Source organism: Oxyura jamaicensis, chromosome Z (genome assembly GCF_011077185.1).
Source record: "Oxyura jamaicensis isolate SHBP4307 breed ruddy duck chromosome Z, BPBGC_Ojam_1.0, whole genome shotgun sequence".
Taxonomy (NCBI): Eukaryota; Metazoa; Chordata; class Aves; order Anseriformes; family Anatidae; genus Oxyura; species Oxyura jamaicensis.
Window position 1 is genome coordinate 25,293,775 of NC_048926.1, and position 19,476 is coordinate 25,313,250.

The 19,476-nt window shown below is 39.4% G+C and overlaps 1 protein-coding gene across 1 annotated transcript in view; it reads left to right on the forward strand.

Moving 5' to 3' along the window:
- Nucleotides 1–16,492, forward strand: part of TBCA (tubulin folding cofactor A) — a 36,808-nt gene extending 20,316 nt beyond the window's left edge. The window contains exons 2-4 of the mRNA XM_035310343.1: nt 5,595–5,700; nt 14,287–14,373; nt 15,795–16,492. Coding sequence (XP_035166234.1) covers nt 5,595–5,700; nt 14,287–14,373; nt 15,795–15,875 — 274 coding nt within the window. The 3' untranslated portion in view covers nt 15,876–16,492. The remainder of the gene's footprint in view (nt 1–5,594; nt 5,701–14,286; nt 14,374–15,794) is intronic.
- The last annotated feature ends 2,984 nt before the right edge of the window (nt 16,493–19,476 follow it).

Sequence of the window (19,476 nt, forward strand, 5' to 3'; positions counted from 1 at the left end):
GCTAGTTGCCTTTAGTTTCAATGGTATATACATTTTAATAACTGAGTAAACATAAAAGCTGTATTTAATGATTTCTCTTTTCCCCTCCCCCTCAAGGGAATTTGCTGTTCTCATTCAAAAAAATCTCACAGGTTGATTGAAATTAACTCTTTTTTTGAACCTAAAAATAGAAAAGCAAATAATACTGCCTTGAATTAAATCAAGCAACCTTGATCAAACAATTAACTCATCCTCTATTAAATCAATATTTGCTGATGCTAATACTGGAGCTAGTTCCAGCAGTTGGAATTACAGCCACTGATTTAGTATCTTTATTATTAGTAATTAGGTTGCTGTCTTTACCCAGTACTACTTTTCAAAGCTAGTACTTGGCTGACTTGTAACAGCTGACGTAGGTGATACCTGTATTACACACTCGATGTGCTGCTAAAGGTTCTTTACAAGGCTTGAAGGCCATCTCTGGTGTTGTGATTTCACAGGCATTTAGATTGTTCAGGGACATGTTGCCACAGCCCAGCTTGGATCAACTTGTTGTAGAAACACAGCTTCAAGCTACTTTGGCCAAACAATTTTTTATGATGTAAACATCAGGGAGAGTTCCTTCCGTTATAATATCAACATATTCCCCTTGGAATTTTCTCAAGATACCACTGCAGGCCTGCTTCTGTGGCAGCTTTAGTTCACAATAGATTCTTGTCCTCTCAGTTCTGTTCTGAACTGTCCATCCTTAGCAGCACTTCTAGTGGAGCACTTAACTGTGACAAATTAGGAATTAATTTGCTCTGATGTGCTAACGTGACCATGAAGCTCTTTACAAGACCTTTATTTATTCTCTTTTCATTTGTATAATACATTATTTGCTTCCTGGATCTGATTACGTTCTTTTGGCTATTAAGTTCTCCTTAAACAGTCTTATCTAGTACAGGCTGATCTGATGATTGCTCTTGTTAGGCCAAGGACTTTCTTTGGCATGCTCTCAGGATCGCAGTAGCATCTCCGTGTTCATTTTGGTCTTGAATTAGCTGATCATTATTGTGTCATTCTCCAGATGCTGGAGGATGTTTTGGTTCAAATTCCAGCATTATGTAATCCAATATTTACCTAATGAATAGAAGTAGCAAAATGGAAGATTTAAGAGCAAAGTCGCAATAAGAACAAATAATTAAGCTTGATAATGGATTACTGTGTAACTATTACTTCAGGGCATGAGATCAGACCTTAATCTTCCATTTCAACCTTTTGAAATTTTCTATGTTCATCATTTGCTATAGTTGATTGTGTGAAAAAAAAACTCGCTTTGCATCCAATACTGAGATTCTTTGCATCATAGAATCATAGAATGGCTTGGGTTGGAAGGGACCTTAAAGACCATTTAACACCAACCCCCCTGCTGTCAGCAGTGACACTTCCCACTAGATCATGTTGGCCAAAGCCCTGTCTAACCTGGCCTTGAACACCTCGGGGGATGTGGCATCCACAGCTTCTCTGGGCAACCTGTTCCAGTGCCTCCCCACCAGTACAATGAAGAATTTCCTTCTAATGCCTATTCTAAATCTATCCTCTTTTAGTTTAAGACCATTCCCACTTGTCTTATTGTTATCTGCCTGAGGAGAGAGTCCTTCTCCATCCTCTTTATAAGACCCCTTTAAGTACTGAAAGGCTGCAATGAGGTCTCCCTGGAAGCCTTCTCTTCTTCAGGCTGAACAGCCCCAGCTCTCTCAGCCTTTCTGCATAGCACAGGTGCTCCAGCCCTCTGATCATCCTCATGGCCCTCCTCTGGACTTGCTCTAACAGGTCCACATCTTGTGCGGGGAGGCAGACCTGGATGCAGCACTCCAGGTGGGGTCTCATGAGGGCAGAGCAGAGGGGGACAATCACCTCCCTTGACCTGCTGGTCACACCTCTTGATGCAGCCCAGGACATAGGTGGCCTTTCGGGCTGCAAGCGTGAACTGTTGGCTCATGTCAAGCTTTTCATCCTCCAGAATGCCCTAGTCTTCCTGCAGGGCTGCTCTCAATGAGTTCTTCTCCCAGTCTGTACTCCTGTCTGGGTTTGCCCTACCCCAGGTGCAGCACCTTGCGCTTGGCCTTGTTGAACTTAATTTGGTTCAGAGCTACAGGCTGGGAGATGAGTGGTTGGAGAGCTGCCAGGCAGAGAAGGACCTGGGAGTGATAGTGGACAGTCGCCTGAATATGAGCCAGCAGTGTGCTCAGGTGGCCAAGAAGGCCAACAGCATCCTGGCCTGTATAAGAAACAGTGTGGCCAGCAGGGCCAGGGAGGTGATCGTCCCCCTGTACTCGGCTCTGGTGAGGCCGCACCTCGAGTACTGTGTTCAGTTTTGGGCCCCTCGCTACAAGAAGGACATCGAGGTGCTTGAGCGAGTCCAGAGAAGGGCTACAAAGCTGGTGAGGGGCCTGGAGAACAAGTCTTACGAGGAGCGGCTGAGGGAGCTGGGCTTGTTCAGCCTGGAGAAAAGGAGGCTCAGGGGTGACCTTATCGCTCTCTACAGGTACCTCAAGGGAGGCTGTAGCGAGGTGGGGGTTGGTCTGTTCTCCCACGTGCCTGGTGACAGGACGAGGGGGAATGGGCTTAAGTTGCGCCAGGGGAGTTTTAGGTTGGATGTTAGGAAGAACTTCTTTACCGAAAGGGTTGTTAGACATTGGAACGGGCTGCCCAGGGAAGTGGTGGAGTCACCATCCCTGGAGGTCTTTAAAAGATGTTTAGATGTAGAGCTTAGGGATATGGTTTAGTGGGGACTGTTAGTGTTAGGTCAGAGGTTGGACTTGATGATCTTGAGGTCTCTTCCAACCTAGAAAATTCTGTGATTCTGTGACATGGGCCCACTTCTCCAGCCTGTGCAGGTCCCTTTGGACGCCATCTCTTCCTTCTTTGGTATCAGCCTCACCACTTAGCTTGGTGTCATCTGCAAACTTGCTGAGGGTACACTTGATCCCACTGTCCATGTCATTAATGAAGATATTGAAAAGCACCAGTCCCAAGGTGGTCCCTTGAGGGAGACCACTTGTCACCAGCCCCCACCTGGACAGGGAGCCATTGACTGCTACTCTCTGGGTGAGGCCATCAAGCCAATTCTTTATCCATGGGCTGGTCCACCCTTCAAATCCATATCTCTCTAATTTAGAGGTTAGGATGTCATGTAGGACTATGTCAAAAGCCTTAGAAAAGTCCAGATAAATGACATCAGTTGGTCTTCCCTCGTCAACTGATGGGTTCGCTCCATCACAGAAGGTCACCAGTCTGATCAGGCATGATTTACCATTGGTGAAGCTGTGCTGGCTGTCTCGGATCACCTCTTTGTCCTTCATGTGCCTTAACATTGCTTCCAGGAGGATTTGTTCCATGATCTTGCCAGGCACAGAGGTCAGGCTCACCAGTCTGTAGTTACTCGGGTCTTCCTTTCTTACCCTTTTAAAAAATGGGAGTGATGTTTCCCTTTTTCCAGTCACCAGGCACTCTGCTTGACTGCCATGATTTTTCAAATACGATGGAGAGGGGCATGGTGACTACATCAGCCAAGTCTCTCAGGACCCTGGGATGCACATCATCAGGGCCCATAGACTTGCAGTTGTTGTGTCAGGAGATCCCATACTTGCTCTTCACTTACAGTGGGAGGGATTCTGCACTCCCAGCCCCTGCCCAGTGTCAGGGACATGAGAGATATGGGAAGCCTGATGACTAGTGAAGACTAAGGCAAAGAAGTTATTAAGTACTTCTGTCTTCTCCACATCTGTCATTACCTGTTCTCTGTCCTCATTTGTTAGAGGCCATACACTCTCCCTGGTCTTTCTTTTGCGGCCAAAGTACTTGTAGAACCCCTTCTTGTTAGTCTTTGCATCCCTGGCCAGGTTTAGTTTTGTCAGTGCCTTGGCTTTCCTGATGCTGCCCCTGCACATCCGGACAGTATTTCTGTACTCTTGCCAGGGCACACGGCCCTGTTTCTACCATCTACCATCTGCGCATTTCCTTCTTTTGCCTAACTTTGGCCAGCAGGTCCTTCCTTATTCAACCATGCCAGTTTCCTACCTTCCCTGCTTGACTTATTGTATATTAGAATACAGAGCTCCTGCGCTCTAAGCAAAATATCCTGAAGGAGTTGCCAGCTCTGATCAGATTCTCTGTCCCTAAGGACCGTGTCCCATGGGATCTCATTCACTACTAATTTTTTGAACTGTTGGAAATTGGCTCATCTGAAGTTCAGGGTCCTGACTTCACTCCTAGCTAGGCCCGTATCCCTCAAGATCACAAACTCAGCCAGGGCCTGGTCATAGCAACCCAGGCTTCAACCTTTGCATGTTGAAACTGAGTAAGTTAATCTCTTAAGGCTAATGGTCTTCAACTGTTAAAGTTAGCTGTTAAAGACATTTAAGACCTACATGTGTTTTTAGCTCATCCATTATAATACGTGTTCAGGGTTTACATTTGCTTAATGACATCAAACCTCACTACCAAAGCAAATGTAAGTGTTTTTCTTAGTAGTGATGGAAATTTGTTATACAGATCTCTAGCTACATGTTGAGTTCTTCTCTCTAGGCAATATAGGAAGAGAAGAACAAACTACATTATTCCTGAATCTATACTCATTAGCAAAAAGCATCCTGATCCGAACTGTGGGTCCATGAGTAGGATTAAAAGATAGATTATTTTCCCTTTAAAAAAACAGGCCATAAGGAAAATTGCTATAATATAAATTATCAAACTGTTACTTTTGTCTGCGCCCAGACCAATGAGGAAAATACTCTAAGGAACACAGGACTAAGAAGCTACTGTTATTTGGGAATTTTAATTTTCATTATTTTGTGCAAAACCTAGTATATGAAGTATTGCATTTAATGGTATGACACGTAGTTGTGATCAGAAAAAAAAAAAAAAAAAACATTTTGAAATAACAGTTTGTGAACTTGGAAATGCTATTCCTTTTTCATTTACATGTGATAAACTTTTTTCAAAGTTACTACTAAGAAGGATGTCACCTTAGTGTCATTTTTCATTTAAAAATGCAAGTGCAATGGTGCTTAGTAGTGAGAGAGAGGAAGAGACCACATGCCTGTAATAGAGAATACATAGGTCACTCACAAAACTATGAGAACCTGGATAATAAGAAAGTCTGGCAAATGCTGAGGATTAGAACGTCGCCTTTGTAGACACCTTAATACTAAGTTTGTTTCAGCTACTTTGTGAGAACTTTTTTGAGATAGCTTTCTCCTCCATACTACTGTCTTCATTAGCAGTCATCCAGACTTACTGGGCAGCTTCTTGGCTGTTTCTGTTATGTATTTGAAATTAAGTACCAGTGTATAGCTTTTATAGGATATTCAGTATGGATAAACCCACGAAGAATCTTTAAAACTTTTTAATTTAAATGATTTTTATAAGAATTATTATATATTGTAGCTAAATTCAGCATTTCCAAGATGCAGTTTCTTACAGTATTTAAGAGCCTTTTTTGTTATATAAAATTGTGTATTCTGTTATAGGGATGCAGCTTTCAGGGGGAGGCAGGAGGGTTGTTACCAGTAATGTAACTTTATACCATAATACAATCAGATTGATACAATCATTTTGTTTAATTGCAGATTGGCAAAAGAAAAACTTATGTATGAAAAAGAAGCAAAACAACAAGAAGAAAAGATTGAAAAAATGAAAGCTGAAGCATGTGATGATTATGGAATAAAGAAGCAGGTAAACTATCCCAAAACTTGTAAAATCCTTCTTTGGTTTGATTTAATCATAGTCATCTTTAAACAAAAAAACAAATGTACTTTTTTCAGACTGCTAAAGACTAAAATCCTATCAATTATAAAAGTCACAATATGCATTTGTGGAAAATTCCTGCCCTCCAGAACTGTTAACTATAAGGAAACTGGGTATAGATTATTTACCACTTGGTATCAGGATGGCTATCTCTAACAATGAATATCAGACCATCATGAACTCCCATTCTCAGAAATACTGTCAACCTGAAAATAAATGCTCTGGATGTTACTGTGAAGTGAGAATGCCTGTTAATATACTAGAATTGAAATGTTTCTTCTTTGTATGCTATTATCACTTTGGTGAAATCACAGACCTCTAAGGGAGAGCAATGGGCATGCACCTCTCCTAGCAGCTGTTCGAATTTGTAGTGAAGGCACTAACTAGCTAGGTGCATGCTGTGGTTAGGTGTGCTCAAGAGTATCGTTTACAGTCATTGTTAAAATATGATTTTTTTTTTCTTAGAAGGTTCCTTACAAAGTACAGTGGTTGCAGACTGTATTTTTTCAACTAAGTAGGTTGTCTTTGAACAATGTTTTTTTTTTTTTTCCTAAATATTTCCTAGGTGTTTTCTCTTAAGTCTTCACTGAAACTATCAATAAAAATTACTTTCACTCGTAAGCATGTTTCACTAGTTTGATGGCCTCATGTTATAAAACCTCCTGTTGCCCATCTTCATTTTAGAAGCACAGGTAAAACAAAACCCAAATATAAAAATTAACAAAAAACAGGAGAAAGTCCTTTCAAGACAAGGTAAAACATGTAGTAAGTTCAGATTTCAGTTCATGTGTGCATGTCTGTTTTTGTTTTCACTGTGATACGTGAAAGAAATACAAATATAAAATTTCTGTAAGACATTGTATTTCTAGAGTTGAGCTGCCTCTGCCTCACCACTGACTGAGACTCCAAGGTCCTACACAAACAGTAGTATTCCTGAAGATCTGCTGATGCTAACAAGAACTAATGAATGCAATTCCCATTTTTAGCGTCCCACATCTATCAGATTATTTGACTGTACAATGGTATTTCCTCAGTGACATGCAAGAAATCACTGAAGGCAAATCCACCAGAGTCTGTGAACTTTTGCTGTGAAATGAAATGTTACACATTACTTGAAAGTGTTCTCAAAGACCTGTGACAAAAGCCTTCAAAGAGAACTGTCTAGAATCATTCAGAACTGCCTGAATTGAAAAGTAATCCCTACAATGACATCTGTTCTTGTAGTGCGCTCTGCATTCGGAAAGTCATATTTTTAGGTTAGGAGGAACTTGGAGGCTTAAAACCAATGTGCACATTTGTCATAAGGTCAAATCTCTTACACGAAATAAAATTATAAAATACCAGAAGAGTTTGCTCAAAAACATATTTTGGATGGACTTAATATTTTGAGAAGTTCTTTAACAAACAAACAAAGCCCTGCAGTTAAATATTTTAAAGATTGTTTTTAGTTAATAACACCCTAATCTGAGTTTATTTAAAAATATGGTTATAGTTTTTGTTTTAGTAATTAAAGGTAGCATTTGTGAGATCACAGAATTACTGAATGGTTTTAAGTCAGAAAGGACCTTTGGAAGTCATCTGGTCCAGCCCCTCTGCTCAAGCAGGGCCACCTAAAGCACGTTGCCCAAGACCGTATCCAGATGCCTTTTGAAAATCTCCAAGGAGGGAGACTCCATGACCTCTCTTGGCAACCTGTTCCATCGCTCCATCACTCAGAGTAAAGAAGTACTTCCTGATGTTCAGATGAAACCTCTTGTGTTCCAGTTTGTGCCCATTGTCTGGCACTAAGCACCACTGAGAAGAGCCTGTCTGTCTTCTTTGTACCCTCCATTCATTGGTATATATTGGTAAGATCCCACCGCAGTCTTCTCTTTGCTGGGCTGAACAGTCACAGCTGTCTGACTGTCCTCACAGGAGATGTGATATGGTTCCTTCATCATCTTCACGGCCTTTTGACATTTTCAGGATGTCCATGTCTCTCTTGTACTAAGTAGCCCAGCATGGGAGGCAGTACTACAGCAGTGTGGCTTCACTGAGTTGGAAGGATCACCTCCCTAAACTTGCTTTGATGAATGCAGCTTAAGATACCACTAGCTTTCTTTCTGGCAATGGCACAGTGCTAGCTCATGTTCAGCTTGGTGTCCACCAGGACTTACAGGTCCTTTTCTGCAGAGTTTTCCAGTTGAGTGGACCCCAGTATGTACTAGTGTCTGGGGTTGTTCCTCATCAGGTGCTGGACTTTGCACTTTTCTTTGGTGAACTTTAAGGTTTCTGCCAGTCTATTTCTTGAGCCTGTTGAAGTCCCTCTGGATGGTAGCACAACCCCTCTACTGTATCTGCTATCTTGCATGGTCTGCAAACTTGCTGAGGGTGAGCTCTGCGCTGTTATCCAGATCACTAATGATGTTAAGCAGGGCTGGTTCCAGTATTGACCCCTAGAATACATACTCATTACTGGCCTCCAACTAGACTTTGTGCTACTGACCACTGGTTCTAGCCATTCAGCTTGTTTTCAGTCAACTTCACTCTCTGCTCATCCAACCCATATTTCAGCAGGTTCTTTACGTGGATCTTATGGGGGACACCATCAAAGGCCTTACTGAAGTCCAGGTAGAAAATATCCACTGCTCTCCCTTCATCCATCAGGCTGGTAATTTCATCATAGAAGCTGATCAGGGTGGCAAAGCAGGACTTCACTGTGGTGAATCTATGCTGACTACTCTGAAGATTTTCTTGTCCTTTAATGGGAAAGGATGGGAATGAATTCAATCATTTGAAACTATGAAAATAATTTTAACTATTATTTTAGCTGAGGTATCATCTAAAATACATAAGTATATACAGATACGTGTCAATACGTACTGGAGGGAGGAAGGCTTAAAAAGCTTAAAACCATTACTTAACTTCTAATGCACCATTAGTCTCATTTAGCTTTCTAGTTAGAACCCTGCAGTAGAATATGGGTTACCAGTACAGAAGTGACTAAGGAAGATTTTACTTTAAAAGGAATAATCACATTCCTGCAGCACAGTTGGACTTCAGTGTGTGGCTGGTCTGCAAGAAGGCAGCAGTCCCTCTGTAGAGCAATAGTTAGGGTTTGACTCGGTGTTTTTCTTCTAACTCGTTAACTAGTGGGACAACTTGCAGTTCCTGCAAACTCAAGTGATCTCTAGCATAGATAGTGACCAAACCAGGTTGCTGGCAGTTGCTGGGTGCTAGCCTTCACCTACATTAGTCCAGAAAACCTAATTTAATAAGGAACAGGTTCAGAAAGAGAAACAAAGGAGAGTTCACTCTCCATGCTAGTATGCTCTGACCAAGAATAACATTCAAAGACTTTGTATAGTACCGTTGTTCCTGGTGCACATTGTATTTATACTACTTGCTGTATTTTAGCTCATGTACTAAGCAAAACTGTGTGGTAGATTGTGTATCCCAGGGAAAGAATCTCTAGTATAATAGGGCAAGGAAGTCCTTTCTTTCCTATTACTTACAGCTTATTTAAATACATAAATAAAAAACAACTCTGCAGTACTTCTTTTTTATCTATAAAAGACAGATGAGAAGTATAGAAATAGGGAAAAAATTACAACAATTTATTTTGGCCAAACTGGCAGATAAAAAAGAAGTTGTAATAAAGGAAGAGCAGTATGAGGGGGAAAAATAAGAAAGAAAGAAACAGCAATATTTTTCTGGTTTTGTTGAGATGGAGGCAGACTATTTCCTGAAACAGCTAAGAAGGAAAACCCTCACCACAAAGAAGGCTAATACTATCCTGGGCTGCATTAGGCAAAGTGTTGCCAGCAGGTTGAGGGAGGTGATCCCTTCCCCTCTCCTCAGCATTGATGAGGTCGCACGTTGTAGTACTGTGCTTCCTCAGTGCATGAGAGACATGGACATCCTGGAAAGAGTCCAACAAGGGGCCGTGAAGATAACGAAGGAACCGGAGCCTCTCTCCTATGAAGACAGGCTGTGAGAATAGCTGAATGAAGATGGAGCCAGGCTGTTTTCACTTGTGCCCAGTGCCAGGACAAGAGGCAGCGGCCACAGACTGGAACACAGGAGGTTCTTCCTGCACAGCCAGCAGCACTTCTGTGCTGTGCAGGTGACAGAGCACTGGCACAGGCCACAGGTTGTAGAATCCCCCTCCTTCAAAATACTCAGAAGCCACCTTGGTGTGGTCCTGGGCAATCCATTCCTGGTGGCCCTGCTTGAGCAGGGGATTAGACAAGTTGACCTCAGGTAGTAGTCCCTTCCACCTAAAATCATCTGTTGTTACGATTATCTGTTTTCAGTTGTGCAACAGTCCAAGTGCATGTATTAATGTAGGACAGTATTTAAAAGCATGAACACACACACACACACACACACACACACATATATATATATAACTTGTGTTCATTTAAGTCACGTATAAAAATATATGACTCATTCGCATTCCTGATTTTTTGTAGCCTTTTATGTTCAGAACACCTTTCCTGTCATATCAAGCATTATTGTCACCATACCATGTCATACCCTGTGACATAGCAGCTTATTGGAGTTTCAGACAGCCCAATAACGGTTTTCCTGTTGTTTTCAAACAATCTGTGGATCAGCAGATGTCAAAATCTTTTACTTAGTTGTGGGTCACCTGAAAAGAAAAACAGAATCTGCTTTCACCTTCTTGAAACCAATACAATGTGTCACCATTGTATTGTCAGTCAGGCTCAGCAACATTGCTTCCTGTTGCAGAGTACTTGGTATTGACGCTAATAAGCAGTTACTTTTATTGCTGTTCTTCAAGTTAACTAAAATCTGATGTTTTAATATTAGTGCTTGGTGATCCAAAAAGTTGAAAATCTTTCTAATCTAAGCAGTTCAGATCTGCCTAGATAAAGTTGAAATACTGCCTTTGAACTTTTATTATGGGACCTCTTAAATCATAGAATCATAGAATGGTTTGGGTTGGAAGGGGCCTGGAAGACTATCTCGTTCCAACACCCCTGCCATGGACAGGGACGCCTTCCACCAGACCAGTGCTCAAAGCCCCATCCAGCCTGGCCTTGAACACTTACAGTGATGGAGCATCCACAGCTTCTGTGGGCAGTCTGTGCCAGGGCCTTACCACCCTCTGAGTGAAGGATTTATTTTTAACCTCTGAACTAAATCTCCCCCCTTTTAGTTTAAAACCATTTCCCCTTGTCTTATCATTACTTGCCCAAGCAAAAAGTTGCTCTCCATCTTTTTTATAAGACCTCTTTAAGTACTGAAAACCTGCAGTGAGGAAGCCTTCTCTTCTGTAGCCTGAACAGCCCCAGCTCTCTCAGTCTTTCTTCATAGCAGAGGTGCTCCAGCCCTCTGATCATTTTCATGGCCCTCCTCTGGACCTGCTCGAAGAGCCCTGCATCTTTATTGTGCTGGGGGCCCCTGACCTGGTGTGGTGGTTGAGCTCTTAACTGCAGAACTGCTCTCAATGAGTTCTTCTCTCAGTCTGTGGTCATGTCTGGGATTGCCCCAGCCCATGTGCAGCACCTTGCACTTGACCTTGTTGAACCTCGTGCAGTTCTCATGGGCCCACTTCTCAAGTTTGTCCAGGTCACTTTGGATGGCATCTCTTCCTTCTTTAGTATCAGCCTTACCACTCAGCTTGGTGTCATCTGTAAACTTGCTGAGGGTGCACTCGATCACATTGTCTACGTCGTTGATACAGAAATCAAAGTTGCTTATGTCTAAAGCCTCAGCTTATGTGTAAAGCATCCTCAGCTGTTTTCCATAGAGTTGTGTTTGGCCTTTGTGCTTATTGTGAATAGGTAAAATAGTTGTCTTTTTATTTGTTATGGCGCCCTTCCACTTAATCAACTGGTCTGTGTGTTTTCATCTATTTGGCTTTTCTGTCTGTAGTATTATTTTATCTGTTGCTGCAATCTGGAATTTATGGAAAATGGTTTAAAGGCCATTGATAGTATATTAGGTACACCAGTTCTTTGACATCTGATCCAATTTATGAAAAATCCACACTGTGTTTAGTAAATAGGCTACATACACCTCAACAGTTAGAGAGCAAGATGTCAAACATCTGTTCCCTTAGTAGAAATACGTTCAATCCTGAAAGACAACTGACTAGAAATGTGGCTGTTTGAAGAGATTTATCTGGCTTCTTAAATACACTTAAAGGAATGGGGACATCAACCTCACTGTAGTTGCCATAACTCTTCTGGTCCTATGTGCACTTATTGACAACGAATTGAATTTGCTATCTGTATGGTTCTGTGTTTTATTGCTTTGTCTTAACACTTCATTTAACTGCACTTCAGTTACTCCAGTTTTTTAATACTTCTATTTGGCATTGTAATTCACAGAAACCTTGAAGATGTTTATGGTTCTTTACAAAGTTAGATCAGTTTCTTGTAATAACTTCCTCTGTGACCTACTTATAATTTAAACTCCTTAGAGTTCAGTCAGAATGTTTCTAGAGTGTGCTGAGGGAGGAGAGTTCTTTAATTTTCAAAACAGTATGAGAGTAAACACTTTTTTTTTTTTTAATTCCAGTCCTAAAACATATCTAATTATTTGAACTTTAGACTGTGCTTTATTATATACATTTGCAACAGTAAAATGTCTATCTGGGATAACCAGTATTACTTGAAAAAAGTGTGTTTTTTTGTGCAGAAGTTATTAAAATTTGCATAGGTCATTCAGTAATTAACTTTCATCTTGGTTCCATAAAATCCCTGTTCCGTTCTCCAACCATTTGCACCTACTGAAGGTAGTTCCAGGATTTATCTTTCTTCTCTTTCATATTGTTGCATAACTAACTTCTGGCAAATATAAATAAAACTCACTCACCCCTTTGGATCTCATTCATATTATGTTTTGAACTGAGGGATTTGGCTAGTTTTGTTCTTTTCTTACAGTAGCCAGGACTGGAGCTTGCAGATCCTAGATTTGTGTCTTCTCTTCCCAGATTGCTTATTGAGTTGCATATATAAAATAAATGACTAGTTTCCACATCATCCACCAGCTTTACAATACACAACTAGTTAGCAATACCATCCCAAGGATATCATCAGTGGATATGCTCACTTCCATAGGTATTCTTTATAGAAACGAGCTGTAGTACATAAAGTAGAAGGCATCATCTCATGCATTTTGACACACCTCATTCTCTGGAATTTACTAGTCTTTATATATTTGATTGCTACTGAAAATGTAATATGCAGAGTGACGAATCATGTTTTTAACACAGTCCAATACTGAGTGCTTGTAAGAAAAACGGTAATGTTGATGAGAATTGTAACTTGGAGGTGCTTAACTTTATTTTAACATATCACCTATGTTGCTTTATTAAAGTACATGAATTTTGCCCTAGATTCTCTGAAAAGAAGCTAGAAACAGTTTTTAAACAAGTTCTCTTAAAAATGTCTTGAACAGCAAACTTTAACATAAGACATCTAAGTATATGAAATACTGTTTTACAACAGGCCTTCCTGTAAGACATTGTTAGCCGTAGTTTTTCTTCCATTTTGTGATGATGGTGTTCCCTTAAGTATGGCAGCATTAATACCGAAAGGAAAATGAAACACAAGAATGACAGAATGTGGTGAGCCATTTAAAGTGAATACCTTCTGTTGCAGGTTATCGTCAATGCAGAAACGGTTTCATACTTAAATATCTAACTGATTTTCATCTCTAAATAGATTTAACTTTACTGAACAACTCTGCATACCTTTTCTTCTCAGTGGTTGGATTTAAGATCCAGAAATGTTCCATGAAATAAATGTTCCCTTATATAAATCTGAAGTTGTTTTCTGTAGGAGGAGGCAGGATGTTCAAATTCAGTGGGGTGCCAGTTTAGTAATTTTGTTCAAAGTGCATGGTGAGAATAATCTTTCTCCTAAAATGAAGCACAAGGATAAGTAATAACTTTTTATGCATGATAAGCATCAAAAATATGAGCCTGCTGGTCTTTGCTTTTCATTTTTCTTTACCTTTGTCTTTCAGTCAGAGCCTCCTGCAGTGTGCACACAATGTGATCAATAACTCAATAACTTTTTTCATGCAGTAATTATCTCTATGTGGTATTATCTGAACACTGTTTTTCTTTATTACCCAAAAGATGCAGGAGATATTTATATAACCAGCTGATCCCATTTTGGATGAAGCTGCTTTGTGACAGCAGGAGAAAGTTTGTTTTAAATAGCCTTTTTTAACAAATGTTGTATGGAAAGCTTACCAGGCTGTACTTTTCTAAGGGAAAAAAAAAAACATTGTAAATACTGTTTTCTACTTAATACTTTATAGTTAATTAAGCACAAAGTAATGGAAATGTCCTGTAAATTAACAGAGTTTTAAGCAATTATGCTAAGTGAGTGTCTTTTACTAAAATAGGCGAAATTTCAGAAAATAGGTACAGTTCTTCTGAAGTTCCTAGATGATGACCAGACTACTGATTTTTCATAGTAAAGACTTGTCTAAAAAACAACATTTCTCTGTGGAATACATTTTCATTTCATTGGCTTCCAATTTTCACAGGTCGAGATCTTACAAGAGTCACGAATGATGATTCCAGACTGTCAGCGCAGATTAGAAATTGCACATGCAGATCTTACCCAGCTACTAGTAAGTATAGCAGCAAAAACTACTTACCATGAAATGCTGATGTGCTTTGATGAACATGGATAAACATACTAGTCTGCAGTGCAATTGCAGCAGAATAGAGCTGGGCTGAAAAATACCTTTTTATGAGACCGAAGACTAGCATCCTATAACATATCCCAGTACTCCATCTCAGATAACCATCTACGCAGACTTAGTCTTCAGTCTATGAAAATTCTATGCATATTTAATATCCTAGAGACAGTCTTTGATGGAATGTATATCCAACATATACTTCAATACTGCTACAATGGACTCAGTTCCTTTGCTACTAACATGATTAGGAAAAATAGTTCACCCATCTTAGGTAGTCTTTCTAGTTTTATACAGATGTACACAATATACTGGTAGTGAACTGAAATATTCAAAGTCTTTTACCTACTACTTTTATTATGCTCTGTACAAGAAACAAGACAGCTGAGTCATTGCTGAGTACTGCCTCTATACTATTTATTATTGAGGTGAGCAACTGGGATGCATTCTTAGAATATGAATACCTGCAGGAATAAACAATATATTGTACAAATAGATTCACTGAAAATATACTAGGTTTGGCTATTATTATGTTTATTTTAAAAACTGACTTGTCACCAAGAATTCTACTACAAAGGTAAATGCTACTGCGAGGCTATAAAATACATACTGTAAATTAAGCTTCAAACACATTTGATGGCTAAAATGCATATCCTTTTGCATTGCATAAGGTATCTTGTCCTTGGGTGGTATGCCTCTACTTGTTTCCAAAAGAAACACTCAAAATGTGGCAAGATTTAGGGTCCTTCTGCCATTCAGCAAGTTACTTGACGGATCAGCTGATCTAGGTTTCATTGGCATGCAGAAGTGATGCTGTTTATTTGTACAGCATGCTATACAAACACAAAATGAGACATGTGGGTAGTTACTATTGTTGTTAAGAATTTGGAAGTCTTTAAAGGTTGCTTTCTTTTCTTAGATCACCTTCAATGTTTTTATTAAAATTAACTGTGTAGTTATATATTTTTTCAGCTGTCAGACTCTCTAAGCTTTTTCCTAATGGTACTTTTGTTCTGAGTTCTCTTGTTGTTGGTTCCAGTTTCTGTCCTTGTTTTTAAATACTTTATTTTATTCAGAGAGTAAACTATTCATAATTATTCATAAAGAATTCATTTAAAAAAACATTCATTCAGAATATTCATAAAATAAAGTTATGCATAATTCAAATCTACTCACATGTGACAGATATTATAACGGACCTTAAATAGGACAAAAGAAATTACCTGTGTTTTGAGTCATGTAAAACTAGTGCTTTCAATAAGGATACACCCTACGTTTCATAATTTACTCCTCAAATACCTTCCAATATCAGTTATTTTTGAAGTACTCAAAAGTTTTGTTTTTAATTCCAGGAAAATGAAAAAGAATTGGAAGAAGCTGAAGAGTATAAAGAAGCACGTTCCATACTAGAGTCGGTCAAGCTGGAAGCTTAGAAGTTTTTCAGTACTCTTTATATGCATTAGCACTGGGTCCATTCCACACCATTGTTTTACTACAGCTCTATTACTACTGCTGACTTGCTAAGGTTCCCTTTATGCAAACTAGCCTTTCACTTACTGCAAGATGCATCAAATAAAGGATGTTCTGAAACATATGTGTGTTCCAAATTCAGGCAAAATAGGAACATTGCCAGTTAACCTCAAATACAATAAGAATTTTAAAAAATAGATCTATTTAATATAAGCTTAGGCTAAGAAATAAAGTACAGTTCAAATGTTTAGCTATGTAAGGAATGTGAGGTGCTAATAAATACTTTAGAAGCACCTTGTAATTGAAATAATTTCAAGCCATTATAGCATAAAATCTGTACTGAAAGAGAAGATTAACTAAATGACACTTCAAAGTCACCTATTTTTTTTCTGTGATGCAGTTAATCTGTAATTTTATCAAGTATTACTCCTTGTTTATCTTTGAGCCTAAGATGGAATTAAGAGCTGATTCCAAACCTTTCTCAATTTGCCTGAGGTTGATTTGTAGAGCCCAATTCACACAATTTCCATTGATCAAAATTAAGTTACTTTTTCAATAAAAAGAATTTTGCAGCTGTTTAGTATGTTGTCAGTTGGATCTGCTCGTAGGAGTTCTGGAGTGAACTCTTCCTGAAATCACAGCTGTTCACCTTGGCCAGTGTGACTTTTTTGTACAAAGTTCAAACCCCAGAAGCTAAAAGAAAACAAATGGGTAAGGGAACAATGCTTGATCTACGTGGAAGATCATTAAAATACTATGTACAAAAGCTGTGTTCTTTCAGAATGGCTTCTATAAACAGCAAAGAGAAAGCTCTGCTGATGAACAGAAAAGTTTTCTTTTATATTAGTTTTCCTAGTTTTAAAGTTTTTTTGCTTGTTCCTTAAAGGCAACACAAAGCAAAGCATACCTTTTGTGTGGTGCTCTATTGAATGCTCTTCATAGAATTTTTTTTGTTAGTTTGCCCGAGTTTGTGTAAACTGCAGTTTCATCTACATCTATTTGGCACAATGAAGGTAATGTGTACTCAATAACTCCTAAGCACTTCTTTGACAGATTATCAGCACTGCAAGATTTCTGATTGGCTGCAAAATGACCTACTTTGAATTCGGAGATGCCAGATCCCAGATTTTAGACAGTTCTAAGAGGTAAAAGCATTTGTGACAACACTATGGTTTCATAGAGTGTATGCACACCTTCTTCCCAGCATCATACCGTAGGTATGTAGCTGCAAAATGACCTTGCCCTGTTCACAGCACAAGTGAACTGCTACTGAAGAGAACATCTATCTTGGCATACACATTTCAGTCATCTTCTATGGACCTTCACCAGGAATGGCAAACTGGAGCAGACAAAGCAGATTGCATCCCTAGCTGACCAGCTGCAGTCAGTGCAACTAGCTATGCTTGCAGGCCATTGAGTGGAATCTGGTAAATAAACACTGAGCTGATACGGAGCTTTTGGGGCAGGAGGAATGTCAAGTCCGCTGGCTAGGGCAGAACTTCAAATAAAGATTACTCTTCTTCAGAAGAAATAATACACACTCCTGAAAAAAACATACCCACAGAAAAATGGTGTGCAGTTGCTGAACACCACAAGGAATGTAGGTCAGCATGAATGCTGAAAATAGGTGTTACCTGTAGTGGCTGAATAGAGGAAGCCTTGCAGAATGGCTTAAGTTGGCATTAAGGGTGCATGGTAGTTAATTGGTAGTTACTGTATAAACCAGACTCCAGGGAAAAGTTTCTTGGTGCAGTAGTTTATAGAATAGAATGTTTTCACGTGTCTGCAGTTGTCACACCTTGAGCCATGTTTGCCTCCACATTTTTGTCCAAGCTATTTTCTAGCTCCCTCTGATTGCATCATGAACCAAGATGACAGTCTCCCCATCCCTTTCATCTTCCCTCTTACTAAATTCTCCAGAAGACTAAGCATACTCTGTTGTACAGAAAACAGTCCGCTTCTCTGATGAAAATCAAAATATGTTCGTACATTAAATGAATTGCTTTCTTCTTGTCTCCAGTTGCCCCTGGAAGTATGTAACTTCTGGGAGGACTGCAGCATAAGATCTGTAAAAAACTATACCAAAAAACTGTGACAAGGCAACAATAACATAGGGCTGGCCCTTGAAGTGTGATTGGCAGCTCCATGCAGGTAATGCATTACTCAAGCTAGCAGAGCAAGTTGGTCTAGTAATACATTATGACAGACTGAATTTTTCCAGCAGTGTTCTGAGTGGCAAGATGCAGATTATTCATACAGAAGATTATTTTTGCTGACAAAACGTTTATCATTTAGACTGGATCCAAGTTCCACAGTGACGTATAATAAAGAAAATTATGGCTAGGCAGTAATATCATTATTACCCTCTCAGATCCCAAATTCAAAAAGCAGTAGCTATCTACACTTTTTGGAGATACATAGTCTGCATTAGCTAGTACAGGAGAGCATCCACCAAAAAATAAAAATTCTCTGGGAAGCATTTTAGGCCTATGTCCTCTTTGAATCCTGTCCCAAGTTTTACTGATGCCTGTCAGAGTTTACCTAAGATTGTCACAAGCTGTATTTACTCTTACATACAATTGATACATGTTCATTTGACACTCAAGGTTTCATGCCACACTCTTACCATGATTACAATTTTTTTTATGCCCTGGACAGAGGCTATCCTTTCCTTTATTTCTACCTTCCTAACAATATATTTAAGAAGTTTCTCAGTTATTTGTCAGTTGAACAAAACATTTGTTTTACTGAGAGGCCACAGCAGAAGAGGAGCCCACGTTATACCCTAACTGAAGAAACAAAAGAGCTGAAATCATAAGAAAAGCATAGGCAAAAAAATAACAATTGGGATGTTATCAACGTAAGATCGGTGCCCATTGCTCTGACCATATGCTTGCCAGCTACTACCTGTTTTTCAGTTTACCCTTGCACAGTTAAGATTCTTGTCCTCTGACTCAGAAGACATACAGCATCTGCAGTACTACAGCAATCTAAGCAAGAGGCAGAACTGACTTGGTACCTTCACCTGGAAACTATTATTTTTCAAGTCCTCAGTTATATCCTGCATTCAAAACAAAGTAGTTTCAAAACTGTTCGTCATCTAACTTAAACTCATTCCTTCACATGAAAAATCCCCACAACACTCAGGTAATTTCTTGTAATTGGCTAATTCACAGGCTAGTTGCTTTTGTTAGTAACCCAAAAAAAATATTTTAATACACAGAACTTTCTTCCCCAGCAATAATTTCTCAATAATTCCTTAAGGTAAGTTTCTTATATTCAAAACAGTAACTGATGATTCTAAAATAATGCTTCTAAATAGTGGCCTCTACTATGACACATTTCAAAATAAAGTCCCTCAAAATAATCTGCATTGAAAAGTAAACATTGCAATTTATTAGCACCAAGTTTTGGGTTGTTGCTTTACAGTGTTTATGTTCTGGGAGCAAGATACAAGGAAAAATTTTCTTTGGAAAACTACAGCTAGCTGAATACTTCAGAAGGGGATTCATGAAAACCCCACATTTCAGCATGAATTGTAGGAAGCACACAATTAAGCCATGT